Below are 22,187 nucleotides of genomic sequence, written 5' to 3'. Positions count from 1 at the left end.
CAGGATAGCTATTTAATCATTTTCTGCATATTCCCACTTTTTTGAGTGATCTAATATTAAAGTGTGAACTAGAATAATAGTGTACCTTTAACTAGGTGTCAGAGAAAGCAAACTTGTAGATTCTGCAGAAATACAATTTAATGGCCAAGCCATACTCTTTGGCACTCTTTACAGTATTACAGTCAGTGTACTTTTTTTTTACTTGTAGAGCAGTAGGCAAAAGATTGTCATCATCCACTTGATATTAAGTTATGTTTTAAACCCAAATAGTAAAATATGGATCTGGAGCTAAGATAACTCATGGGTAACATTAAAAATTTTAAAAATAAATGATAGGGAAAGACACCAGATAGCACTGCAGACACGTTGTACAGTTGTAATACATACATACATGGCACACATTTGCAGAAATTTCTTCCTATGTCAGCCACCTATTTATTAGAGATATTACATTCAGACAAATTGAACAGGAAAACCCTACAAATATGTAAATCCCTGCCACAGACACACACATTTCCCAAACATTATGTATACTCTAAAAACTATATATTTTTTTTCTGGGGTGGTGGTGGTGCACATTTCTCACATTTGCCTCTGGTTTGGATACTGAAGTTTATGGATTAGTTATACCATGTGATTTACCTGTGCTATAGCCAGCTCATCTGACTACACATGCTTTACTGCAAGCATTAAAAATGGTAATTTAGTAATACCCCTTTCTAAGAAATATGAAAATATTTTAATGTTAATTATTAGCAATGGATTATTGAAAAGACTAAAACATTTCCTTTAACCATTGAGTACATAGCCCTGTAATCTCATATACTTGAAAAACTATACTCCGCTACATCTTTTCTTCTTGTACATATATATTATTATACACTTCCTTAGTGTGAAGAAAAGTGGTACATTTTAATTGTCACCTTTTTTCTGTCTTTAATAGGAATGAAACTGTAGAAGTGATTTGAATCGTCTCCACAAACTGGGCTAATCCGATTTCAAATCACTTAAGGTGGCAACAAATCCACGTTATGCTTTCCTGGTCCTATCTCCATCTTGCAATACATGGATTTGCTTTAAGACCCTTGTTAGGCAATGCATTTGGTCTTTGCATTACTTGCACCTTTCCCCTTCATGCTTCACTAACCTTGCATGTAGTCCCAAAACTATGCTTGCACTGATATGCATCTCCTTTTCCTTTTTGGCTCTGTTGTGCCTAGGAGAACAGAGCCTTAGTTATATTCTTAACGAGCATTATTTATTCCCTTGAACGTTAACCACTCCTTTTCATTTTTGTGGTCTTCTACGAGTTCAAAAAACTGACTTTAAAAACCAACCCAATTTTATAGGGTCTGATTCTGTTTGCAACTAAGCTGGTAAATCATTAGTAATGACCAAAGTCAATGGTGTTCCACCCAGTGTAAGAGCCTGAGCCTTTGAGTTGCAGATTGCCATCAACTCTAAGAGAAGTCAGTGGGAGCTCAGCATCTTGCAGGACTGAGCTCTAAATTAAATTATTTATTAGGCCTACAACATTTCCTGACGGTATCCCACTGTGAAGTTGGGAACCAGAAAGCAGATACACGTATCTATCATTTTTCTTAAATTGGCATCATTTATAAATGAGAGGGCCAGTCACCCAATGGAAGAGAAAAGTCTGTCTTGCAGCTAAAGGAACTAAGGGAGGTTCTCTTGTGTATCTACCAGAAGGTGAGAATCCATAAGGTTGGTCAAGTGTCTTACTAGGGGACCTCATGGGGTTAATGTGTTTTATAGAGGTGGAAATGCACACGGCGAGTGAAGGTTTAATGGGACATGGTTAGAGCAATTCATAGGAGAACTTTGAATCGGTGAAGGGAAGTCCAAAGGAGTTGGCCATTTCAGTAAGGAGTGCACATAGAAATAAGCTGCTCATGAGGGAGTGACAGGACCGGCTCTAGCTTTTTTGCCGCCCCAAGCAAAAAAAACGAAAAAAAAACCCCAAAACCCCAGGGAGCGTGGTCATGGCGGCTCGCAGGGGGGTGAAGGGCGGTGCCTCGCAGCTGGGCGAGAAGGGCTCCCCCCCCCGGCCTTGGGCTGCCTCTCCCGGCTGGGCAGGCAGAGCCCCCAGGGGCTGCAGGAGGTGCTGGCTCAGCCACTCCTTTAAAGGTGGCTCGGCTGGGCTGAGCTGAGAGCGGCGTGGGAGGCGGAGGCCGGTGCAGGCGGCGGGGAGTGGTGCATCCCGGGGAGCCCGGTGGCACAGTGAGCGGCGGGGATAGCTAGTTCCTGCACCCTGGGCCGGGGTCCGTGCCCCTGCAGGGCTGGGCTGGGACTGGCGGAGTGCAGGGAGCCAGCCGGGAGCCCCGGAGCTGCAGACCAGGCTGCCAACGCAAAAAAAAAAAAAAAAGAACCACGGCAGGGCAGCCGGAATGTGCCGCCCCAAGATTGTAAGGGGCGGCATTCCAGCCAATGTGCCACCCCAGGCAAGTGCTTTCTCATCTGGTGCCTAGAGCCGGCCCTGGGGAGTGAGCATGCGTGGTTGCGTCTTGGGGTGGAGTCTCAAGGGGAGCTGCAAGTATAAGGAGAATTGCATGCATGGTGAGTGTATGGGGGAGAGATGTACGCAAGAGATTTTTCTACTAAGACAAGAAACATCTTGACTCTCCCTACCCCAGGGTGCTACTGTCTTTTAAGTGGAGAAAGGGAAGTCAGTAACCAATTATCTCCAACAAAGATTTGTGCTATAGCAAAGGCTGGTGGAACCTATGGTATCTTGTCTTGTTCTTATAATAAACAACAAAGAGACTTAATTCACTAACAGACATAACACATGACAAAACAGAACATAATATAGGCTTTGCCTGGGTGGATGCCTAATGTTCCAATGTCTTCCAAGGGCCTGGTCCTGCTTCTCTGACGCACGTGACTAATCCAGTTGAAGACCAGTGCTACTTATCTGAATAAGGGCAGCAGCATCAGGTTAGGCAATTTTGCTTTTTTTCCTATAGCTTAACCTTAAAAATTGACATGTAAATTTTATTTCCATTGGTTAGTATAATGAACAAGTAGAACAAAGCACAATAAATATCAAAGCAAAATTAAAAAACAAAATAAATGGATCATAAAATAGTGGCTACTGCTTCTGTTTAGTGTGATGAATAATAATAATAAATAAGAATACAACAGAGAAGATAAATTATGCTACAAACATGGCAGTATCTTATTTGACTATACTTGTTATCAAGAAGACATGCAGTCCAGAAACTCATGGCATACACATTGGCAAAAGCCATAAACCATGAGAATAACAAGGCTCGAAGGAACAAGGCTGACGAAAACGACCCCCAGGGTGACTTTCTTAGATACCAGTAAGTAGATCCCTAAAGGCAAGGAACTAAAGTATAGTAAACCTAACAACCAAATGAGCACTCGAATTGAGGTCTGGAAGAGCAAGGATGTACAGTTCCACACTGTCCAGTTGTGGGATACAGTTGCAACAGAGTCAAAACTCGTGGGCCTGTAGAATTCCACCACCGGGGTGGAGTTCAGAGTCTGTGGGCTTTCTCTCTGCACTTCCATGATGGTTATAACCAGGCAGTTGGAGGAAGCGTGAGAAGGGCTAACAAGAGATGCCAGCCTTTTGGGAGTTAGCAACAGTTCTGTAGGATTATCTGGTAGGCACTTCTTCCCCTTTCCCCCACAAGCCAAATTCACAAGGATGTTGTTGTCGTCAGGAAGACTACTAACCTCATCATCAGGCAGGCATGTCTCAAACCTACAGAATGGGCACACTATGACTCCCTGAGGAGAATCCCCGAAGTCTATGATCTTGCAAAGGCATTTGGCACATACTCTGTGACAACACTCCAGCACTTTTGGTTTCCTCTGTCTCTGATTATAGCGGTTGTAACAGATCTTGCACTCAAGCTCATCTAAACCCTGGGACTCCACAGTATCCTCTGGTAGTTGACTGATCATTTCTTCTAATGGTTTGTAGACGTATGATGATGGGAGTCAAAAATAAATGCTTCACTAAGGATGCTATTAGGGCGCCTCTCAGATTATCACATCACCCATATCAGTCAGGAAAACATCATCACAAGTACCAGTAATCTTCATTCATTTTCAGCTTCTGTCAATGACTTTGTACTGTGTGTCCTTCACTCTGTGCCATGGATCCATGTAAACAAGACAATGTGGAGTTTCTGTAGAGGAAAGAGAGTCTAGCATTGTTAGCACTGAATTGACAAGTCTTTTACAGCTTTATCTTCCCAACAACATTTAAAAAGCTCTCTAAAAGCATTCTTAAAATAGTTTTTGTGTGTCAGACAGGGCATATACAGCAACCTTGCTGATTATAAAATTTTATACCACTCCAGACATTTATGTATCTTTAGTCTCATGTATAGCCCCATTGCCTCTCTAACCCCATTAAACCCTTATTGGATCCTCGTTCTGTTAGATTTGTTCACTTATCTAGGACCCTGTTTTTTATTTTTCTCTCTTTACAGCTTACACCGCTGTAAGCGCACCTCTTTTCCATTATGCCTCAAAGCCAAACTCACAGGGCAATGAGGCGTGGGCTTTTACTATCCAGTCAACAGTCCCCCTTAAAAATATATTTTGAGCCCAACCAGTACATCTCCCAAGTGCTCTGTCCCTTTTTTCCTGGTGCTTCTGACTTTCTATGCTGTGATGACTGGTTGTAGACCCCTAACTAGAAAGAAGGTTGTAGGAAACTTGCATTGCTGCACCCCTTGTTCTGGGTGGGGTTTCTGCCATCAGGACCTGCAGCTTGGGTTGTGCTGACATAAAGAAACAAGTCCCGCTATGTAACAGATATTGTGTGTATTATCCTGGCTTTGGGGCATGTTACAGATATTAAATACAAAATATTAACCAATGCTGCCTACATTGGATAATAATAATTGTCAACCTCTTTAAACCAGTGCAATGTGCCAGAGGGCAAAAAACTTCCCATAATATTACCCCAAATTCATTCACATTCTTGGCCAAAAAACTACGTTTCACAACATGTTTTGAAGACCACAGCAAATTCATGCTCTGGCAGAGTACCAGAGACAGTGTGGACACAGCTAGCTACTTGCCACTATGAACACCCTGTCCTAATACTCTGATCCAGCTGAGCTGTGCTTGCAGAGGTGGATTAAAATTTCCCAGGGCCCAGGGCTAGAGCAAATGGGTGGGCCCTCCCCCCCCCACTTCTGCCTATGGTCCTGCCCACAGCCCCACCCCTTTCTGCCCCTTCCCTGGGATCTGCCCCTGTTCCACGCATGGTCCCCCCATTCCGCCTGCCTCACAACCTGTTTGCTCCTTTCTGTACCCCCCCCCCCGCCACCACGGCCTCCAGACCAGAGAAGCTCTGTCCCCGTGCCATGAGCCTGGGTCCGTAGCAGGGAGTGAGAACTTCTGCAGGGGACCAGGATCGGGGCTCTGGGGTTTCTCCTGCCCTGCCTGCCAGGTGCTTGTGCCAGAGAGCAGGATCGGGCATGGGGACTGCCCCTGCTGCCCTGCGGCTTTTGTCAGGGACAGGGTCGGGGCACTCGGGGCTTCCTCTGCCAGGGATGGGGCTGGGGTCCACTGTGGGGGCTTTCCTCACCCAGGAGCTTTTGCCAGGGAGAGGGTTGAAAGGTGCGGGGGGGGGCTTCCCCCGTCCCGCAGCTTTTGCCAGGGTTGGGGGCCACTGGGGGGGGGGGAGGGTTCTCCTGTTCCACAGCTTCTGCTGGGGCCACAGGAGGAGCTTCCTCCATCCCATGGCTTCTGCCACGGTCAGGGGGTTACTGGCTGTCGAGAGAAGTCTTTTGGGTATTACTGTGTAGTCCTAATCAAAACTTAGCTCTCTACATATTTTTGTTTTCTGGCCCTGATGAGCGTTTCCAGGCTTCACCACAGCCTAAGTCCTTGTATTTGTATTTGTCTATCAATCTTTAAACTTTATTTTCTTGACCATTAGTTTTGGCAAGGTCTTGATTTTTTTCCTCTCGGGAAATTTATATCTTCATCTTACACTGAGGCAGAATAGTCTCTCTTTTTAGATTCTTCTGTCAATTAATTGTCATCCTCTCAGGCGACCAAACATCTCCTTTATGGATCTCTTATTCCAATGTACTTGTATTTTGTAATATTTGTCTTAACTTCCTGTTCAAATTGGGTTCAATTCTCCACTTCTAGGTTTTTAAAATTTACTTTCTTTCCACAAGATACAACACTTTGTTTTCCATTGCTGTTTCGTTCAATGAAATAGAACAAACATATAATAATATACTCCTGTGAGAATTTATAATATACAGACCCCATCATTCATTTTCTTAACTTATTTCTACATCTTCTCACTTCATTTGCTAATCTTTCCATACATCCTCCACATCTTATTCATAAGTTAAATTATTATTTGTATTGTGTTAGCAATTGGAGGCATTATGCTAGGCACTGTAAACACATAATACAAACAGCTGGTCCCTGCTGCACAGAACTTAAAATCTAAGTATACCAGGAGACACAAGAGGTGGATATTTTACACCTCTACCCCAATATAAAGTGACCCGATATAACACAAATACGGATATAACACGGTAAAGCAGTGCTCCGGGGGAGTGGGGCTGCGCACTCCGATGGATCAAAGCAAGTTCGATATAATGCGGTTTCACCTATAACGCAGTAAGATTTTTTGGCTCCCGAGGACAGCATTATGTCAGGGTAGAGGTGTATATCTCACATGACCCGTGGTTACTTTTTGCACATCTTTATTCATTCACACTAGTCTTTATTTTACTCCTAGTATCTCTAGATGACCTTTAGTCATACATAAATGCCACGAGATACTAATCCATCAGGAATTTGGGAAACCTACAAAATGGGCACAGTAAGATGAAATGCTGCCCTTCAGGGATCCTAAGTCCCCCAGAAAAGGCTTAAAAAAAAACCTAAAAAAATTCTGGGCCTTGGATTTATAAAACCTGAGTCTCATCTGGCTTTTTGTACTGGATGTGAGATAGGGCAGTGAATTCATCAATTCACAATTAGAGTTGGTCAAAAATTCTGTCAAAACTATTTTTTGACAGAAAATTGGGAGTTTGAGAAACCAAATTTTTTTCACAAAGAGTCTGCTTGCCACGGAAAATTTCAACTTCTTGTTAAAAACCCTCAAGCCCTAAATTTTCAGATTTGAACCAAAAATGAAAGTCAAACATTTCTGCAGCAAACCAACCCATTTTCCAACCAACTCTACTCATAATTTTAATCACATTCGCTTGCATACCATAAACATGTATTGTATGCTAAAAAAAGTATTTCGGTGTAGCAAAAAATACAGTATTTTGCTCAATTCTATTCTCTTTATTTGGCCAGATTCAGCACTACTATAAGACATCAAAATTCCATTGAAGTTATAAAAGTAGTAGATTTGGCTCATTATTTCAGATTCCCTGAACCCCTTCTTCTGGCCTTCAAGTAACCCACCCAACCTCTCCAGGCTCATCATCACAAGCAAGCGCCACACAGACCAGAACACACCAACTCAAAGCGGCACCACGCCCTGCCACAACAACAGATGCAAAACCTGCAGCTGTATCTCCACGGTTATGGTGATCAATACCCCCACAACACGCCTTTCAAGATTCCTGGGTCCAACAACTGCCTATCACAACATGTGGTGTACCTCATCCAGTGCACTAAATGCCCCAATGACAACAGTGGGTGAAACCAGACAGACAATCACTATGCTCTCGAATGAGCTCACGCAGCAAAATGATAAAAAAAAAAAAAAAAAAAATACAAAAACACACTATCACCTGTATGTGAACACTTTTCACAAAACGATCACTCTGTATCTGACCTCTCAGTCCTCATCATCAACAGAAGCAGGCACAACGCTTTCAAAAGATGAGCCTGGGAACTTAAATTCATAACTTTGCTAGACACTAAAAATCTTGGTCTTAGAGACACGGGATTTATGGCTTTTTACAACAATCGGTTACCTACTAACCTCCCTTTTTGTACTATGACTACAGGGATGTTAACAGGCCACCTCACCCTGATTGGTCCCTTTGCATATGTACAAACTACTTATGCTAAACTATCTGTTCGACCTTGTATTTAGCTGTGACGCTGGGAGTACTTTTCCCAGAAGAGCTCTGTGTAGTTCCAAAAACTTGTCTCTTGCGCCAACAGAAGTTGGGCCAATAAAAGATATTACCTCGCCCACCTTCTCTCTCTAATCTCCTGGGACTGACTTGGCTACAACACGGCATACAAAAAAGCACGGAGGCAGCCGGGAAGCTGGAGGTGGGGTATGTGTAGCAGCACAGATTCCTGTGCTTATGGGAACTCGAGTCCAGGGGGACACACTAGCACGGCTAAAGAGAGGTTAGAAATCAGTGTTAGTCATGCAAGAAGTTCCCTCTGTATCACAGTTCAGGCACGGTGACAGGGCACTGTTTGTGGGATGCTTGCCTCACGGCTGCTGTGTAGATAAACACACGACTCCATTCGTCAGGGCTATCCAGCCAGTGCTTTTTACTAGCACTCCATTCACACAAATTTGTGTGTGCGTGGAAGTTTATGGTTATAGGTACACTATATGCAAATATTCATATTAGCTCAGTCATTAATTTGCATAAAATATTACCTGGAGCTGTGCAAAACTTGGTAGTTATGAAAAAAGCACTGAGAGAATAACTGGCCAAGGAGCAGGGGAAATGGGTGCTAGTTGTCTGTGTGGGGCCCATTTAAGGGAGTTTTACTCCCCTTACTTGAGCTTGCTTGCTTAATGTAGACTTTTGTAGAGGGTTGCAGACTGGCAGTGTTCATTTGAAAACTGCTCTGCTGCTGCACCCATTTGCTTGGGGGTGGGGGGGAGGGATGTTGCTGGCTTGCAAGGGAGGCATGATGGTGATCCTGAAGGGGAAGCAGGGTGATGTCAGGTGCTTAAACTATCTGGTTGAATCTCTTTCTGTGTCTCCAAGAGGTTATGCAACAAAGTGGGAGGCAGCCAAGTTGCTAGCTGCAGGAGCAGGTGCCCTTTTGTTTCCCTGTGGGCTGGTAACCACCAGAGAAACCTCTGGTGCTTGGGAATATGTCACAAGTGCTGCTGCACTCTACTGAACATGGAACAAATCATTTTTTAGGCTTACAAGCCATTTTTAGGCTTACAGGAGCCCTTTCCTGTTCCTGATGGAGCTGCTCCACCTCAGCAAGTACTGAGAAGGTTAGGGATCTATTGCTATGTTAGCAGAGATTCCCCCAGCCTTTCCCAAAGAGCTTCCTTGAAGATCCTCTTTCTTCCAACTGGAAGTCAAACTGGAGGGAGCAGGAGAAAATTTACAGGGGAAATAAAAATAAACGTAATTCCCTGGGGAAAGAATCCCTTACAAAAGCTCACTTGCAAGGAGCAGAGGAAACATCTGCTCTCTTCCATGGGGTCAGGGCAAAGTATTTCAGCAAATATGCCAGCAGGAGGAGCTTTGAGTTAAAAAAAACAAAAACAAAAAAGGAACTGGCATAATCTCACTAGTTCGGATGGAAATACCCTGATATAACTATAGTCCAGAGCAGGGCATCCATATTAGAGGAATCCTATTTACAAGAAGTATTTAGACTTCACTACAAAGGCCACACTTTGTCTTTAAAGCTCTGTAGCTGATTTTTTTACTATATACCATCCACACCTATATTATAAATCAACAGCTCCTCCAACAAAAGCTCTTTACAAATGACAATAACCCAGTCCAAAATTACAAAGATGAAACAGCCAGAGGCACATTGCCCTTCAAAAGAAGAGACTTTTTAAAGCTATCAAAATACTTTCCTTCAGAAATCTCACAGAAGCTTTGATCACGTCTAGCTTTCCCAACAAATTGCAACCTCTTCTTCGGTATTGATTGAAAACCATATCTCCTGTAGACCAGTGCATTCATATTCAACCACTTCCAACTATATACTGTCTCAGCCGCCCATATCACTGGATTTTTCCAGCTTGTGCTATGCAGGCTGCTAAAATAAAAAAACTGCTTTACTATTGCTGACATTTGTATACACTACATTCAAAGCTCTGGCAGCTATAGTGTGTTCAACCTGTTTCATGCCACATTTCTGCTCGCATTGGACAGTTTTTAACAATGAGCATTTGCCTGTCAGCTCTAATCAATGTGTCACTTTGCATTAGTTACAGGATGTGGGATATCGATCTGTTCTTGGTTTAAAGTCACCTGTGTAACTACACTGAAAAGTGCCTTAGTGCATTCTTTGCATGATGAAATGATTCTTACTGGGCGAGGGAGAGAAGTGTGTTTTTTTTAATAAGGCTTTCAAAGAAAACCCAAGAAATACTGTGCATGGAAGAGAAAATTTGCAACATGTGCAGCTTAAAGATTTTATTAATATTTTATAAATAGCTAATAACACATACAATAAATCTGAGTCAGGGTCTGCTTTTTACCAGAGATTAGAAGAGCACTTAGCACAGTGGGGGCTCTAAGTATTGCTGTGACACAAACAACACTAGAATACAAAATATAGAAAATTGACATTCGGGTACAGGTGCATGAAGCAAGTGAATAGCATATACAATTGTGTTACAGTTACAAAAAGTATAAATACATGTGTTAAACTGTCACAAACCATATGTAATTCTTCCTTGTACCAATAGTCTAGGTGAGATTTTTAGGAGTCTCTTCTCCTTACTAATGCACATGTAACTTAGAGTATATTTATTTTTCTGAATGGGTGAGTGAGTGCCTTGGCCTTTGAAAGTTTATAATATGCAGTAACATAAAGGGTTTAAGGTATTGTGTGGTTTAAGGGATAACAATGTAATCAATGGGTAACACTGTTTTTCCGATTCCGTTGGTAAAGGTCCCTTGTGTAGGCAGGGCAGACATTACTTACCTTGTTTTGTATCTAATAAAGAGTGATCGTTACCTACTACAGTACTGTACTTTGGCTTGGTATGTACTTTCCACCACATTTTTGCCTATACATGTGCAGAGATCACCAGACTCCACTACATGTAACCTAGTGTAATTTGCATTACTTCTTAATTATTCTAATACTAAAACTATGTGCCGAATAGCAAGTGAAAGTGACAGGAATAGCTGAGGATGTTTATTGAAAACACAATACCCTGCATAACTTCCCTTTAGGTCTAGACAGAGGCTAAGACAATGCAGATACAAATCTTACAACTGACTATGACGTAGACTGCTCCATCAATGAGGCACATAGAAACCAGCTTTTCCAGAGAAAGATTTTATTTTTCATATATAATTATTAAATCATTTACACAGCAATATGCTAGTGGAATATTTTTATCCAAAATAAAGCTGTGCTTTAATTTTATTTTTAGAATAAAACCAATAAAACACAAAGGGCCAGATCCCGCAGAAGGTGTATATTGACTTTAGTGGATTAATGCTAATTTACACAATTTAAAGATCTGGCCCCAAATTTGTATTTAAAATGGTAACAAAATTAGTTTTGTTAAAAAAAAGTATTCAACAATTATTTCTTTTTAAAAAAAAAACACTTTTAATTAATTCATTTCCTGTTTACGTGGGCTTCCATTTTTTTCTGTATTGGACAAACTGTTTGGTTACATTTTCCTGCAATACTTTTTCACTGTAGATGGCTTTCCCTTTATGACTCTGAAATCAAAAGAAATGATCCATTATAATATGAATAAATATTGCACAATAGAAATCATATCCTTAAAAACACAATCATTATGCTATACAGAGAGATAAGACAATTACTTCAAAGAGCAGGCTCAAAGATTTACCACTCTCTTCTCTGCTAATATTTTTCCACTGGCTTGCTCAATTAGGTAGATAATCTGGGGACCCGTTTTCCTTCTCCAGATTTTTTGCCCTTCAGAAGCTCTGAGAATTACTGTGCTGTCTGTAAGACATTGATTCTAGATGATGAATTGAAAAAATATACAATGATAAATAAAAAAGCTTTCCAACATTTTATTATGTTCATTAATGTTTAATTATGTGATCTGCAGATATGTAAACCATTTATCTTTATGCTCAGCATTAATAAAAAGCCATGTTATTATACTGGGTTTCAGAATGCCTGCCAATTAAAGATGATAACATTGTGGAAGTTTGCCAGGAAGTTTGCTTGACACAATTCATTTGAATGTAACACATTAAAGTGAGTTAAGAAGCACGGTCACAGAAGCTTTTTGGGTTTGGGTTTTTTTTTTTTCTTCAAGATTTATTGTCGTACTGGAAAGTATTGGTTAATGTATACAAAATTACACATCACTAAAATACTACAGTATTGTTTCCCTTAGGACATATTTTATACTTTCTATCATTTGGAAGGAACCTTTGAGTGTGGGAACAGATGCGAACAAATTAGTTACTCAGTCATTATTTCTTCAGTCAGGTGAAATTACCATCTGCGCCAAGGGAACAAAAAAGGCCTATGTACTGTAAATCCCACTTAAACCTTCAAAATAGAGTTTAAATAGAAATTAAGCAGTGCATGGTTTGCGTAGGTCTTCTGGTCTCGGGCTATAAATAATTCCAGCACGGAGTGCAAGAGAAGGTGTAATTCTTCCTTCTATTATTGCTATTACAACAGCTTCCCTAACACTGCAATGTTTTACTTGGTACACCTTGCTAATTAGCCACTGAACATCTCTATGTGGAAAAGAGACGGTTCTGAAGCAACCCCCTAGATCCGGAAACCCTGAAATTTCAGGAAATTCAGATCTGGTTCTAGATTCGAACTCCATAAGTCTGTGCCTGTCTCTAATATGTAAATCAGTGATGGGTGCAAATCAGAAAGTTTGGACATTTGGATGTTTATCTCTAGTTCTCTGAATTGTGATTCAGTCTGTGCACATGAAGTGAAATCTCGATCCCAATAAAGTCAATGAGAGTTCTGCCACTGACTTCAGTTGACCCAGGATTTCACCCAAGAGATTTCCAATCCTCGTGTAAAACTTCCAGTACTCCCTGGTAGCCAGGCTGGCAAATCCATAAAAACAGCCTGGGTGTGTCCTGGGTGAAACCAGGAAGTCCAGAGCCCTATGAAAATTAAATACAAAAACAATGAACTATGATTGTTTTGATCTCAGAAAATATTCCATTTTAATTGGTTCAAATTTTAAGCAAAGATCTGCTTAAAAGTTCTCTCATATTCTTATTTTATCTGAACAAGTTAGCACAGCCACAATATAAAAGGAAAAAACAAAGGAATTATACTTGATGCAGTGTTGATACTGAAGCTTATGTATATTTTGCTATGTAGGTTTTATGTTTTATTCAGAATTGGTATTATTTTTCTTTGCCAAATAGAAAAGAAAATGTGAAAGACAACTGTATTTACTTTAGTTACACAATGCTTACAATTCATAAGTGGCAGAACAACCTACTTCAGATACGAACTTTCACAAGTTTGCAACCCTCTCAGTCCTTACCTTCCATCAACAAGCCCTTTTGGAGAAAATCTGAACCAAACTCTGTCCTGATTGATGTGCTATGCAATCTCCATACCTTCAGGGGTCACCTGAGGAACATATCATCAAACTCTCTAGGTATATTAACATGTAAGATCTGAACTTCAGTTTACTTGGAAAGCATATTTAAAAATAAGTGTTGGGATAAAATATATACATTTTTTGCAATATGCCAATATTTGGTTTACCAAAAACTTGACATTCCCCTCTCAGTTAACTTTACTACAAATGGAATTTTATCGATGGAACCGAGAAGGGGATCTGGTTTATAACTCTCACAAATATGCTAAAAAGAACCCTAATAAATTAAAAATCCAGATGTTGAGAGAAAATAAAATATCATTAAATTCTGTTACTTACTGATCATAGGATAAAGTTAAGATGCGCGCCTCCATTGTGGTCTTCCTGGTGTTTGAGTGATCACGCAAATGTAAAAATAGTGAAGAGGCGCTAAGTTGGCCCATGACTACATTAGTCATCATGCAGATGTTTGTATTCATATGGGAATGATCCATTGGACATGCTTTGTACATAAGGGGAAAAAGCAAATATAGCAACAATCCAGTAAGTTTGCTTTATGCTTCAAATTTTCTTGATGGTCACTTAATTCGGGAGAGCCCTTGCTGGCAATTATGCTGCACCAGCAAGCTTAATTTTCATCTGATTTTCAAAGGCATATTTCCTTTGCCTTGACAGTTTTCACAAATTAAATGGAAAAATTCTGGCTGTATTTTTACATAAAGGATGAGCTAATTAGAACCTGAGTCCTCCCTTGAACTAGGTGAATACTGCAAAAAAGTATCTGTGAACATTCATTTGAATGTTTATTTGAGCCGTTCATGATTGAAAATAGTCTACAGGGAGTATCATAGCAATTCCTGCTCTGTATAGCAGAATTTCAGTTTCATAAACAGAGGCCCAGATTGTTTCCCCAGCATCTGCACACAGAGGGGGTCCTCCACATGCAGAACTCTCTTCCTCTGCGTGGAAGGGGCACTATAGCCCTTCAAAAGCACTGTTTCCTACATTCACCTTCCCCCATCTCATCCCAGACCTTGCAGGACTCTCTGCACAGTCAGGGATCCACACAAGAAAAGTGGGAGGGGGGTGGTGAGCTGGGAAAATAAAGGGTTTGGGGTAGGATGCTCCTGTAGCCCTATGGAACTTACATTGCAAAATTAATAAAGCTCTAGGTTGTGTTAATATTTCCACAGTCTCCAACAGGGAGCTTGGAGGGAACCATGCCCAGAGGGAATCCCTGTCCATGCAGTTCCAATGGGAGCTGGGCTGGGGGCAGTGGCCATTAGGAACCAGAGTAACTGCATGGATACTGGGCTTTCAAATGAATGGGATTGGCTTTTCCAAAACAGGAGGACCCACCCACTTCCCCACAGCAGGACAATGGGGGATAATTTCTGTGGAGGATTTTCACATAAAAAAAGTCCCCTCCCATGACTTTCCACACAGGCCCATAGGAAGTACAATGCAGGGACATTTTGCTCTGTGTTTGTACAGCATCTAGTGCAATGGGGTCTTGGTCCATAAGTAGGGCTCCTAGGCATTACTGCAACAAACAAAAATACCATTATAGCTAGCCAAGGATTCCACAAAAAGTTGTGTGAACATTTCTCCATCTATAAGCTAACTTTTCCACTGGTGAAACTTCTGAAGTCCACTCCCGTCCTCCACTCCTGTCCTGTAGGGACCTATTCCGATTTCCATTGTGGTGCAATATAGAAAATTAAATTTTTAAATGAATTTACTTCAGTGGAGTTCATGCCCCTTTATTTGTTTTATGTGAATGCTCTAGTTTATGAGTTTATTGGCAGGAATGATCACAAAAATGGCAGATTTTAGGTGAACATTGCAGGGTATTCACAGAAAGGGAAATGCCAACATTCATACTAGAAACCTGATTCTAAGAGTTAGGCTAATCCAGTCCTGGAACAGAAATATGTCATATGCTCTATGTTTTCAATCAAAACCACTTGGATTTCAGATACCAAATAAACCACTTGCAAACAAGCTACAGAAGAAAAAATATTTGCAGAAATTATTCTATGAATAATTTGGAACAACAGATAAATGAGACAAAATGTCAATCTGTTTGCAGAAATTTAAACAGAAAAAGAGGTGAAACTGGTTGAATAAATTGCTTGGTACAAATGATTTTCCCAGCTGCAGTCTGTGCTTACCTCAAATGTGCAATAGAATCGATTGCAATGGACTTTTATGCTGTAATGCGACTGGGAACTGAATGCAGATTCCTTTTAAACAATAGGAATGCAAGTGTTAGAAAGGCAGTTTTGGGACTTCCTTGTAACTGCTATAAATTAGTATGAAGCTGTCCAAGTGCTATAAAGTGCTGCCTCACCAGCCGCATGACTGCTTAACTTGACTTGCTTAAATCAAATTAATGATAGAATAAGACTTCTCAGTCTTCAAGAGGACTGAAATTGCATTATTATGGTACTTAGCAGTGAAATGTGCTGGTCTTGTCCCAGTTGTGGGTTGTCAATGAAAGAGAATATTGTATTGACAGCAACTGGAGACAATCCTTTAACTTAAGCAGTAAAGTTATTGCTATGGGATACAGTACTCTCTAGTTCAAGTGAAGGGCAGAATCTTCACAGACTGAACTTGTATATATAATGGTAATACATGGACCACAAATGTTCAGCAACGAAACTGATGATGGGCTGTTAAGAGACTTTCATGCCTTGCCAGAATGTGCAGATATGCAGTCCCCTTGCACTTTATTACAGCTGGAACCAACACGTTAGTGCTGCTCTTGTTGTTTAGATTAGGACTGATGATGTGATATTCCTGTTGGAGTATTTAATTCTAGGGCTTCCCTGGAACTGGATGAGGGACAGCCATATTATCGCTTGATCCTGCAAACCCTTACTCACCTGGATAGGTCCTAGAGACACGAGCAGTTCCAGTACACTGAGGAGGCTGGCCAGACAGTTGATTGTGGAAGAGACGGGGGAACACCCACTAGATGGAGTGAGCTCAGAATGTCTCCCCAAAGTGCTTGTGGATGGGAAGAGATTGGGTTCTTGGGAGCGATTTTGCTGCTCTCCACTTTACTGATTGCAGTCATAGATGGGAGAATAGGTATTTCAGAGTGTTGGCTGACTCTGGTGGAAAGTGGGAAGAACGAAGGAATTGTCTCCCCTTCTGTCAGACAATGAAACTCTTCTCTTTACTGTGAGAGACAATACCTCCCCCAAAGTAATTTCTAATTAAGCCATGGCTAATATGGCAGTGGAGAGGCATCTCAGATTACATTTACAGCCCTTAGGGATTCCATGCATTGTCTCTGTGGATGCTCTCAAAAATCTCTCTGTAGTGGTTTTGGGCCGAGGTTCGGCCCTCAGCGGGGCTGTGGGGTATCCCACTGCCTGGCTCTGATCCGGTGGCAGTCGGGGACCGCAGAGCCACAGTTAGGGGCTCAGGCATGTAAGCAGGGGCTGAGCCAAGAGGTCCGAACGCAGGCCCTTAAGCAAGGGCTGAGGTAAAGTCTATAGCAGCCCAGGCCTTAAGTCAAGGCAGGGCAGTAATCAAATAGTCAATCAGAGGCCCAGGCCCTTAAGCAGTGGCTGGGTCAGGGCTTGTAGCAGCCCAGGCCCTAGGTCAGGACGGGGCAGCAAGCAAATAGTTAGTCAGAAACCCAGCCTCTCTAGGCCAGGGAAAAAGGGGGAGTCTGCCACCCAAGGAGTGGGTGGCAGGGGGGACGCAGGCCCTCCCACTCCACTGCGTCCCAGCCTGGGGCCCTGGCAGTGGCGGAAACTCACTGCTGTCAGTGGCGATCCTGGCCGCAACACACTGACATTGGCTCTGGCAGTGCAGCAGCCAGACTGGGGTCGGCTGCCCCAGGGCTACTTCCACACTCCCCCTCGTACGGTACCTGGGCCGTCCTAGGGTCCTCAGTGCTCTCGACCAGCATCGGCTCCTCAGGGTACTGGGCGAAGGGCAGGCTCGGCTCCTCCTCAGGGTAGCTGGCACGGGGCAGGCTTGGCCAGTCCTCCTCAGGGTACTGGGCGAGAGGCAGGCTTGGCAGGCCTGGTAAGTCAGCAGGGTGGTCGCGGCCTGCGGCTGTCTCCCAAGCGGGAGCTCGGCCAGAGATGTCTGCTCTCTCTGCCGGCGTGGGCTCCACTGAGCTCCGCAAGTGGGCTTTTATACGTCCGGGTCGGCACCGTGACCTCTGAGGGGCGGGCACCGGACCCGGTGGCTCCGCCTATGTCGGTATTAGGGGAGGTTCGGCCCTCAGTGGGGCATCCCACCGCCTCGCTACACCCCCCCCCCCCCCAAGGCTGGCTCCCATCCCTCGGGGCCAGACCTGTCCAGCTCTCCCAGGTGGGACAAAAAGTCCGCGTTCGCGTGGTCCTTACCGGCCCTATGGCGGATGGTATAAGCATAAGGTTGTAGTGTCAGGTACCACCGCGTTAACCTCATATTACACTGCTCTACAGCCAAAATGCTTCTGAAATAAATGTAGTCAAACTTTACTAATTCTGGGTCACTGAGAACGAAAATGATGCTTAAAATTGTTGATTGGCTCTAGTTTTCAAGATATGCTATTGGGTCAGTATATACAACTCTTGACTTGGGAATGGCGGAGGATAAGTGAGTTATAAAGGGAAGGGATCTCAATTTAAACCAGAAATGACTAAAATACATCTTTGACTGGATCTATGAATAAATCTATGACTGGGTTTGGACAGTACTTGCTTTTTAGGCAAAACAATGAATGATGCAATCTGAAGCTGGTATTGCATCATCCATGATATGAATTGCATCATGTTATTCCTAGAAGTCATGGATGATGCAATCATAACGAAGCTTAAATCACTCTGCTGAACAAATTGCCCTATATCAACTCTAGAAATCATACAGTGTCCTGCTCTCTTATTTGTCAGTGTTTGATTTTGCAAAGGGACACATTTCTGTTTAGCCAAAGTGAGCAGAGATGCCTCGTACTTGTGTGAACAGTGCAGATAACTTCTGCTATGTCTGTGGTGAAGTGACTTTTGCGTCACAAAAGCGCAGTATAACCACTATGGTTAAGAAAGCCTATCACCTTTATTTTGGCTGCAAAATTGGAGATCAGGACAAGAGGTGGGCCCCACACATATGCTGCAACACTTGTGCAACAAATCTTCGCCAGTGGTTGAACGGGAAAAGGAAATCTATGCCTTTTGCAGTGCCAATGATTTGGAGAGAGCCAACAGATCATACCAGCAATTGTTACTTCTGCATGGTGCCTCCAGTTGGGAAAACTGTGTCAAAGAAGAAAAAGTGGACTGTGCATTATCCAAACATTCCATCAGCTATACGCCCAGTACCCCACGGAGAAGGACTGCCGGTTCCTGATGCACCAAAATCATTCTCACTTGAGTCAGATGAGGAAGAGGAAGAGGATGAAACTTCTGGTCCTGAACCATTAATGTCACAGGACCCACATTTTCTCTCATCCTCCTCCTCTGAACCACACCTCATAACACAAGGTGAACTGAATGACCTTGTCAGGGATTTGGAACTACCCAAGAGTAAGGCAGAGCTGTTGGGCTCCAGACTACAGCAGTGGAATCTCCTGGCAGGTGATGTTAGGGTTTCCATGTTCCGTGACCATCAAAAGAATCTTGTCCCATTCTTCTTCATGGAAGGTGATCTTGTAGCCTGCAACAACATCGATGGTGTGATGGCAGCCCTCAACATCGTTCACGATCCAGATGAGTGGAGACTGTTCATTGATTCATCGAAGACGAGTCTTAAAGCTGTTTGACTGCATAATAGCAATGTTTCGCCATCAATTCCAGTTGGTCATGCAGTCCATATGAAGGAAACCTATGACAACATGAAACAACTTTTGAGGTGCATAAATTATGACCAACATCAGTGGCAGCTTTGTGGCGATTTGAAGGTTGTTGCTCTCTTGCTTGGTCTGCAGACTGGATACACAAAGTACTGCTGTTTTCTCTGCGAATGGGATAGTCGTGCAAGAGATTCCCACTACATCAAGAAAGATTGGCCACTCCGACAGTCATTGGAACCTGGGAGGAAAAGTGTTCAGCATCCACCACTTGTTGAATCAAGGAAGATTTTGTTACCACCCTTACACATCAAGCTGGGTCTGATGAATAACTTTGTCAAGGCCATTGACAAAACACAAGCAGCTTTCAAGTACCTCCTTGGAAAATTTCCAAGGTTAAGTGAAGCTAAGATAAAGGAAGGTGTCTTTGTTGGTCCTCAGATTCGTGAACTTCTTCGAGATGATGCATTTGACCATGCACTGCGTGGCAAGGAAAAGACGGCATGGAAAGCCTTCCAGTTAGTGGCAATAAATTTTCTCGGAAACAACAAGGCAGACAACTACAGGTTGTTGATGGAAAACCTCCTCAAGGCATACAAAAGCCTTGGTTGCAACATGTCACTAAAGATACATTTTTTGCACTCTCATCTAGATTTTTTTCCACCGAACTGCGGAGCAGTGAGCGACGAGCCCGGCGAGCAATTTCACCAGGACATTGTAACAATGGAGAAACGCTATCAGGGCAAATGGAGCCCATCAATGCTTGCAGACTATTGCTGGACAGTGACAAGAGATGCTCCATTTAATGAATACAAGAGACAAGCCAAGAAGCGCCGAGTAGACACTGAATAGGACTAAACTATGTACATAGTTTTGCCTTTTGTTTCATAATAAATTTTATTTATATAACCGTTTTGCTGATTTTTAAAGTGTTAAATAAACAGGACAGGTGAAATATTATCATATAAAGCAACTATAAACACACAAAAAGACCTAGGTTTACAATTTATGATTAAAACTCTACTATCTACATAATATACATAGACATAAAATGTAAAAACTTAAATATCTTAGAAACAGTAGCCAATCAGTTGTTTTAATTGTCATATTTGAATTCAGCAAATCAAAATATATAATAAATAGCACATTTTATCTCTGAAGCAGACGACTTCTCAAAAATTGTAGATCAGCGTTATTGTTCTTCATTTGGGCCAACCACCGAAGCGCGGCGTGGTCCGTGACTAGTATGAAGAGGGCCCCTAGGATGTAATAACACAGGGCGTCACAGGCCCATTTTACTGTTAGGGCCTCCTTCTCTATCACAGCGTAGTGTCTTTCTCGCGGGAATAATTTCCGGCTGAGATCTATAACTGGGTGCTCCTCCCCATCCACCTCCTGAGGCCTGGTCCACACTAACCCCCCACTTCGAACTAAGGTATGCAAATTCAGCTACGACGGCAAGCACTTCCGAGATCGATCCATCGCGTCTAGACAAGACGCGATAAATCGATCCCAGAAGATCGATTGCTTACCGCTGGACCTGGAGGTAAGTGTAGACCTACCCTGAAACAGGACCGCCCCTAATCCTACCTCCGAGGCGTCGTTCTGGAGGATGAACCCTCAGTCAAACTCGGGGCTGTACAGGACAGGTTCGCGGCAGAGACAGTCTTTGAGGGCCTGGAAGGTGCTGTCACACTCCTGGGTCCATTCCACCCATCTGGGACTGGTTTTGGTGAGAAGCTCTGTTAAGGGGGCTGCGATGGAGGCAAAATCGGGGATGAACCTCCGGTAATAGCCCGCAAGTCCCAGAAATTGATGTACGTGGCGCTTCGTAGTAGGTGGTGGGCATGCCGCTAGGGCTTGAACCTTTCCCACAAGTGGCTTCAATTGTCCCCCTCCAATCGTGTAGCCCAGGTAGGTGGTCTCCTGCCACCCGATACAGCATTTCTTTGGGTTGGCGGTTAACCCTGTGGCTTGTAAGGACCTCAGAACAGCCGCTACCCGCTCCAGGTGGTTCTCCCACTGGTCGCTATAAATTACGACATTGTCCAGGTACGTGGCTGTGTACCCTCGGTGAGGAAGAAGGAGGCGGTCCATGAGCCGCTGGAACGTCGTGAGGACACCACGGAGACCGAAGGGCATCCGGGTGAATTGGTAGAGGCTCGTGGCGGTGGCGAAAGCAGTTTTCTCCTGTGACGTGGGATCGAGGGGAATCTGACAGTACCCTTTGCTTAGGTCAAGGGTCGTGAGGAAGCGGGCCTTGCCTAAACGATCCAGCAGCTCATCTACCTGAGGCATTGGGGTAGGTGTCGAACTTCGAGATGGAATTAACATGACGGAAATCAATGCAAAAGCGCTGTGTGCCGTCTGGTTTGGGAACCAGGACTACTGGGCTGCGCCACTCGCTTTGGGATGGTTCAATGACACCCAGCTCTAGCATTGCTCGGACTTCCTCCTCGACGACCTGTCGCATACAATAGGGTAGGGGTCTCGTTGACTCTCGGATCACCACCCTCGGCTCCGTCTGAATGGTATGGTACACGAGGGTCGTATAGCCCGGCTGGGCGGTAAATGTCCCACGGAACGCCTGCAGGAGGCACCTGGTCTGTTTCCATTGTTCCACAGTCAAGGACTCTCCGAGCTGTGGTGTGGTGATGTCTTCGGTCAGTGTAACCCGGGGCCCTAACTTGGGCTCTGTGGACAGGGATTAATTAAGAGGCCTTCCCGTTCCCGCCAGGGTTTCAGGAGGTTGACGTGATACCGCTGGACTTTTTTCCAGCGGTCTGACTGGTTGATCTCATAGGTGACCGGCCCAATCTTCTGGATCACCTCATATGGCCCCTGCCGCCGAGCCAGTAGTTTGGATTCACTGGAGGGTAAGATAAGTAGAACCCGGTCACC

General features: G+C 43.3%; 1 protein-coding gene across 1 annotated transcript in view; it reads right to left on the bottom strand.

Moving 5' to 3' along the window:
- Positions 1-2,995: 2,995 nt before the first annotated feature.
- The window catches only part of RNF182 (ring finger protein 182), a 40,483-nt gene continuing 21,291 nt past the window's right edge, over positions 2,996-22,187 (bottom strand). Inside the window, exon 2 of the mRNA XM_034759428.1 lies at positions 2,996-4,184. Within this exon, the coding sequence (XP_034615319.1) occupies positions 3,220-3,957 (738 nt within the window). The 5' untranslated portion in view covers positions 3,958-4,184 and the 3' untranslated portion in view covers positions 2,996-3,219. The remainder of the gene's footprint in view (positions 4,185-22,187) is intronic.

Source organism: Trachemys scripta, chromosome 2 (assembly GCF_013100865.1).
Source record: "Trachemys scripta elegans isolate TJP31775 chromosome 2, CAS_Tse_1.0, whole genome shotgun sequence".
Taxonomy (NCBI): domain Eukaryota; kingdom Metazoa; phylum Chordata; order Testudines; family Emydidae; genus Trachemys; species Trachemys scripta.
Note: the sequence above shows the minus strand (reverse complement) of the source record. Positions and strands in the feature narration are given on the sequence as shown.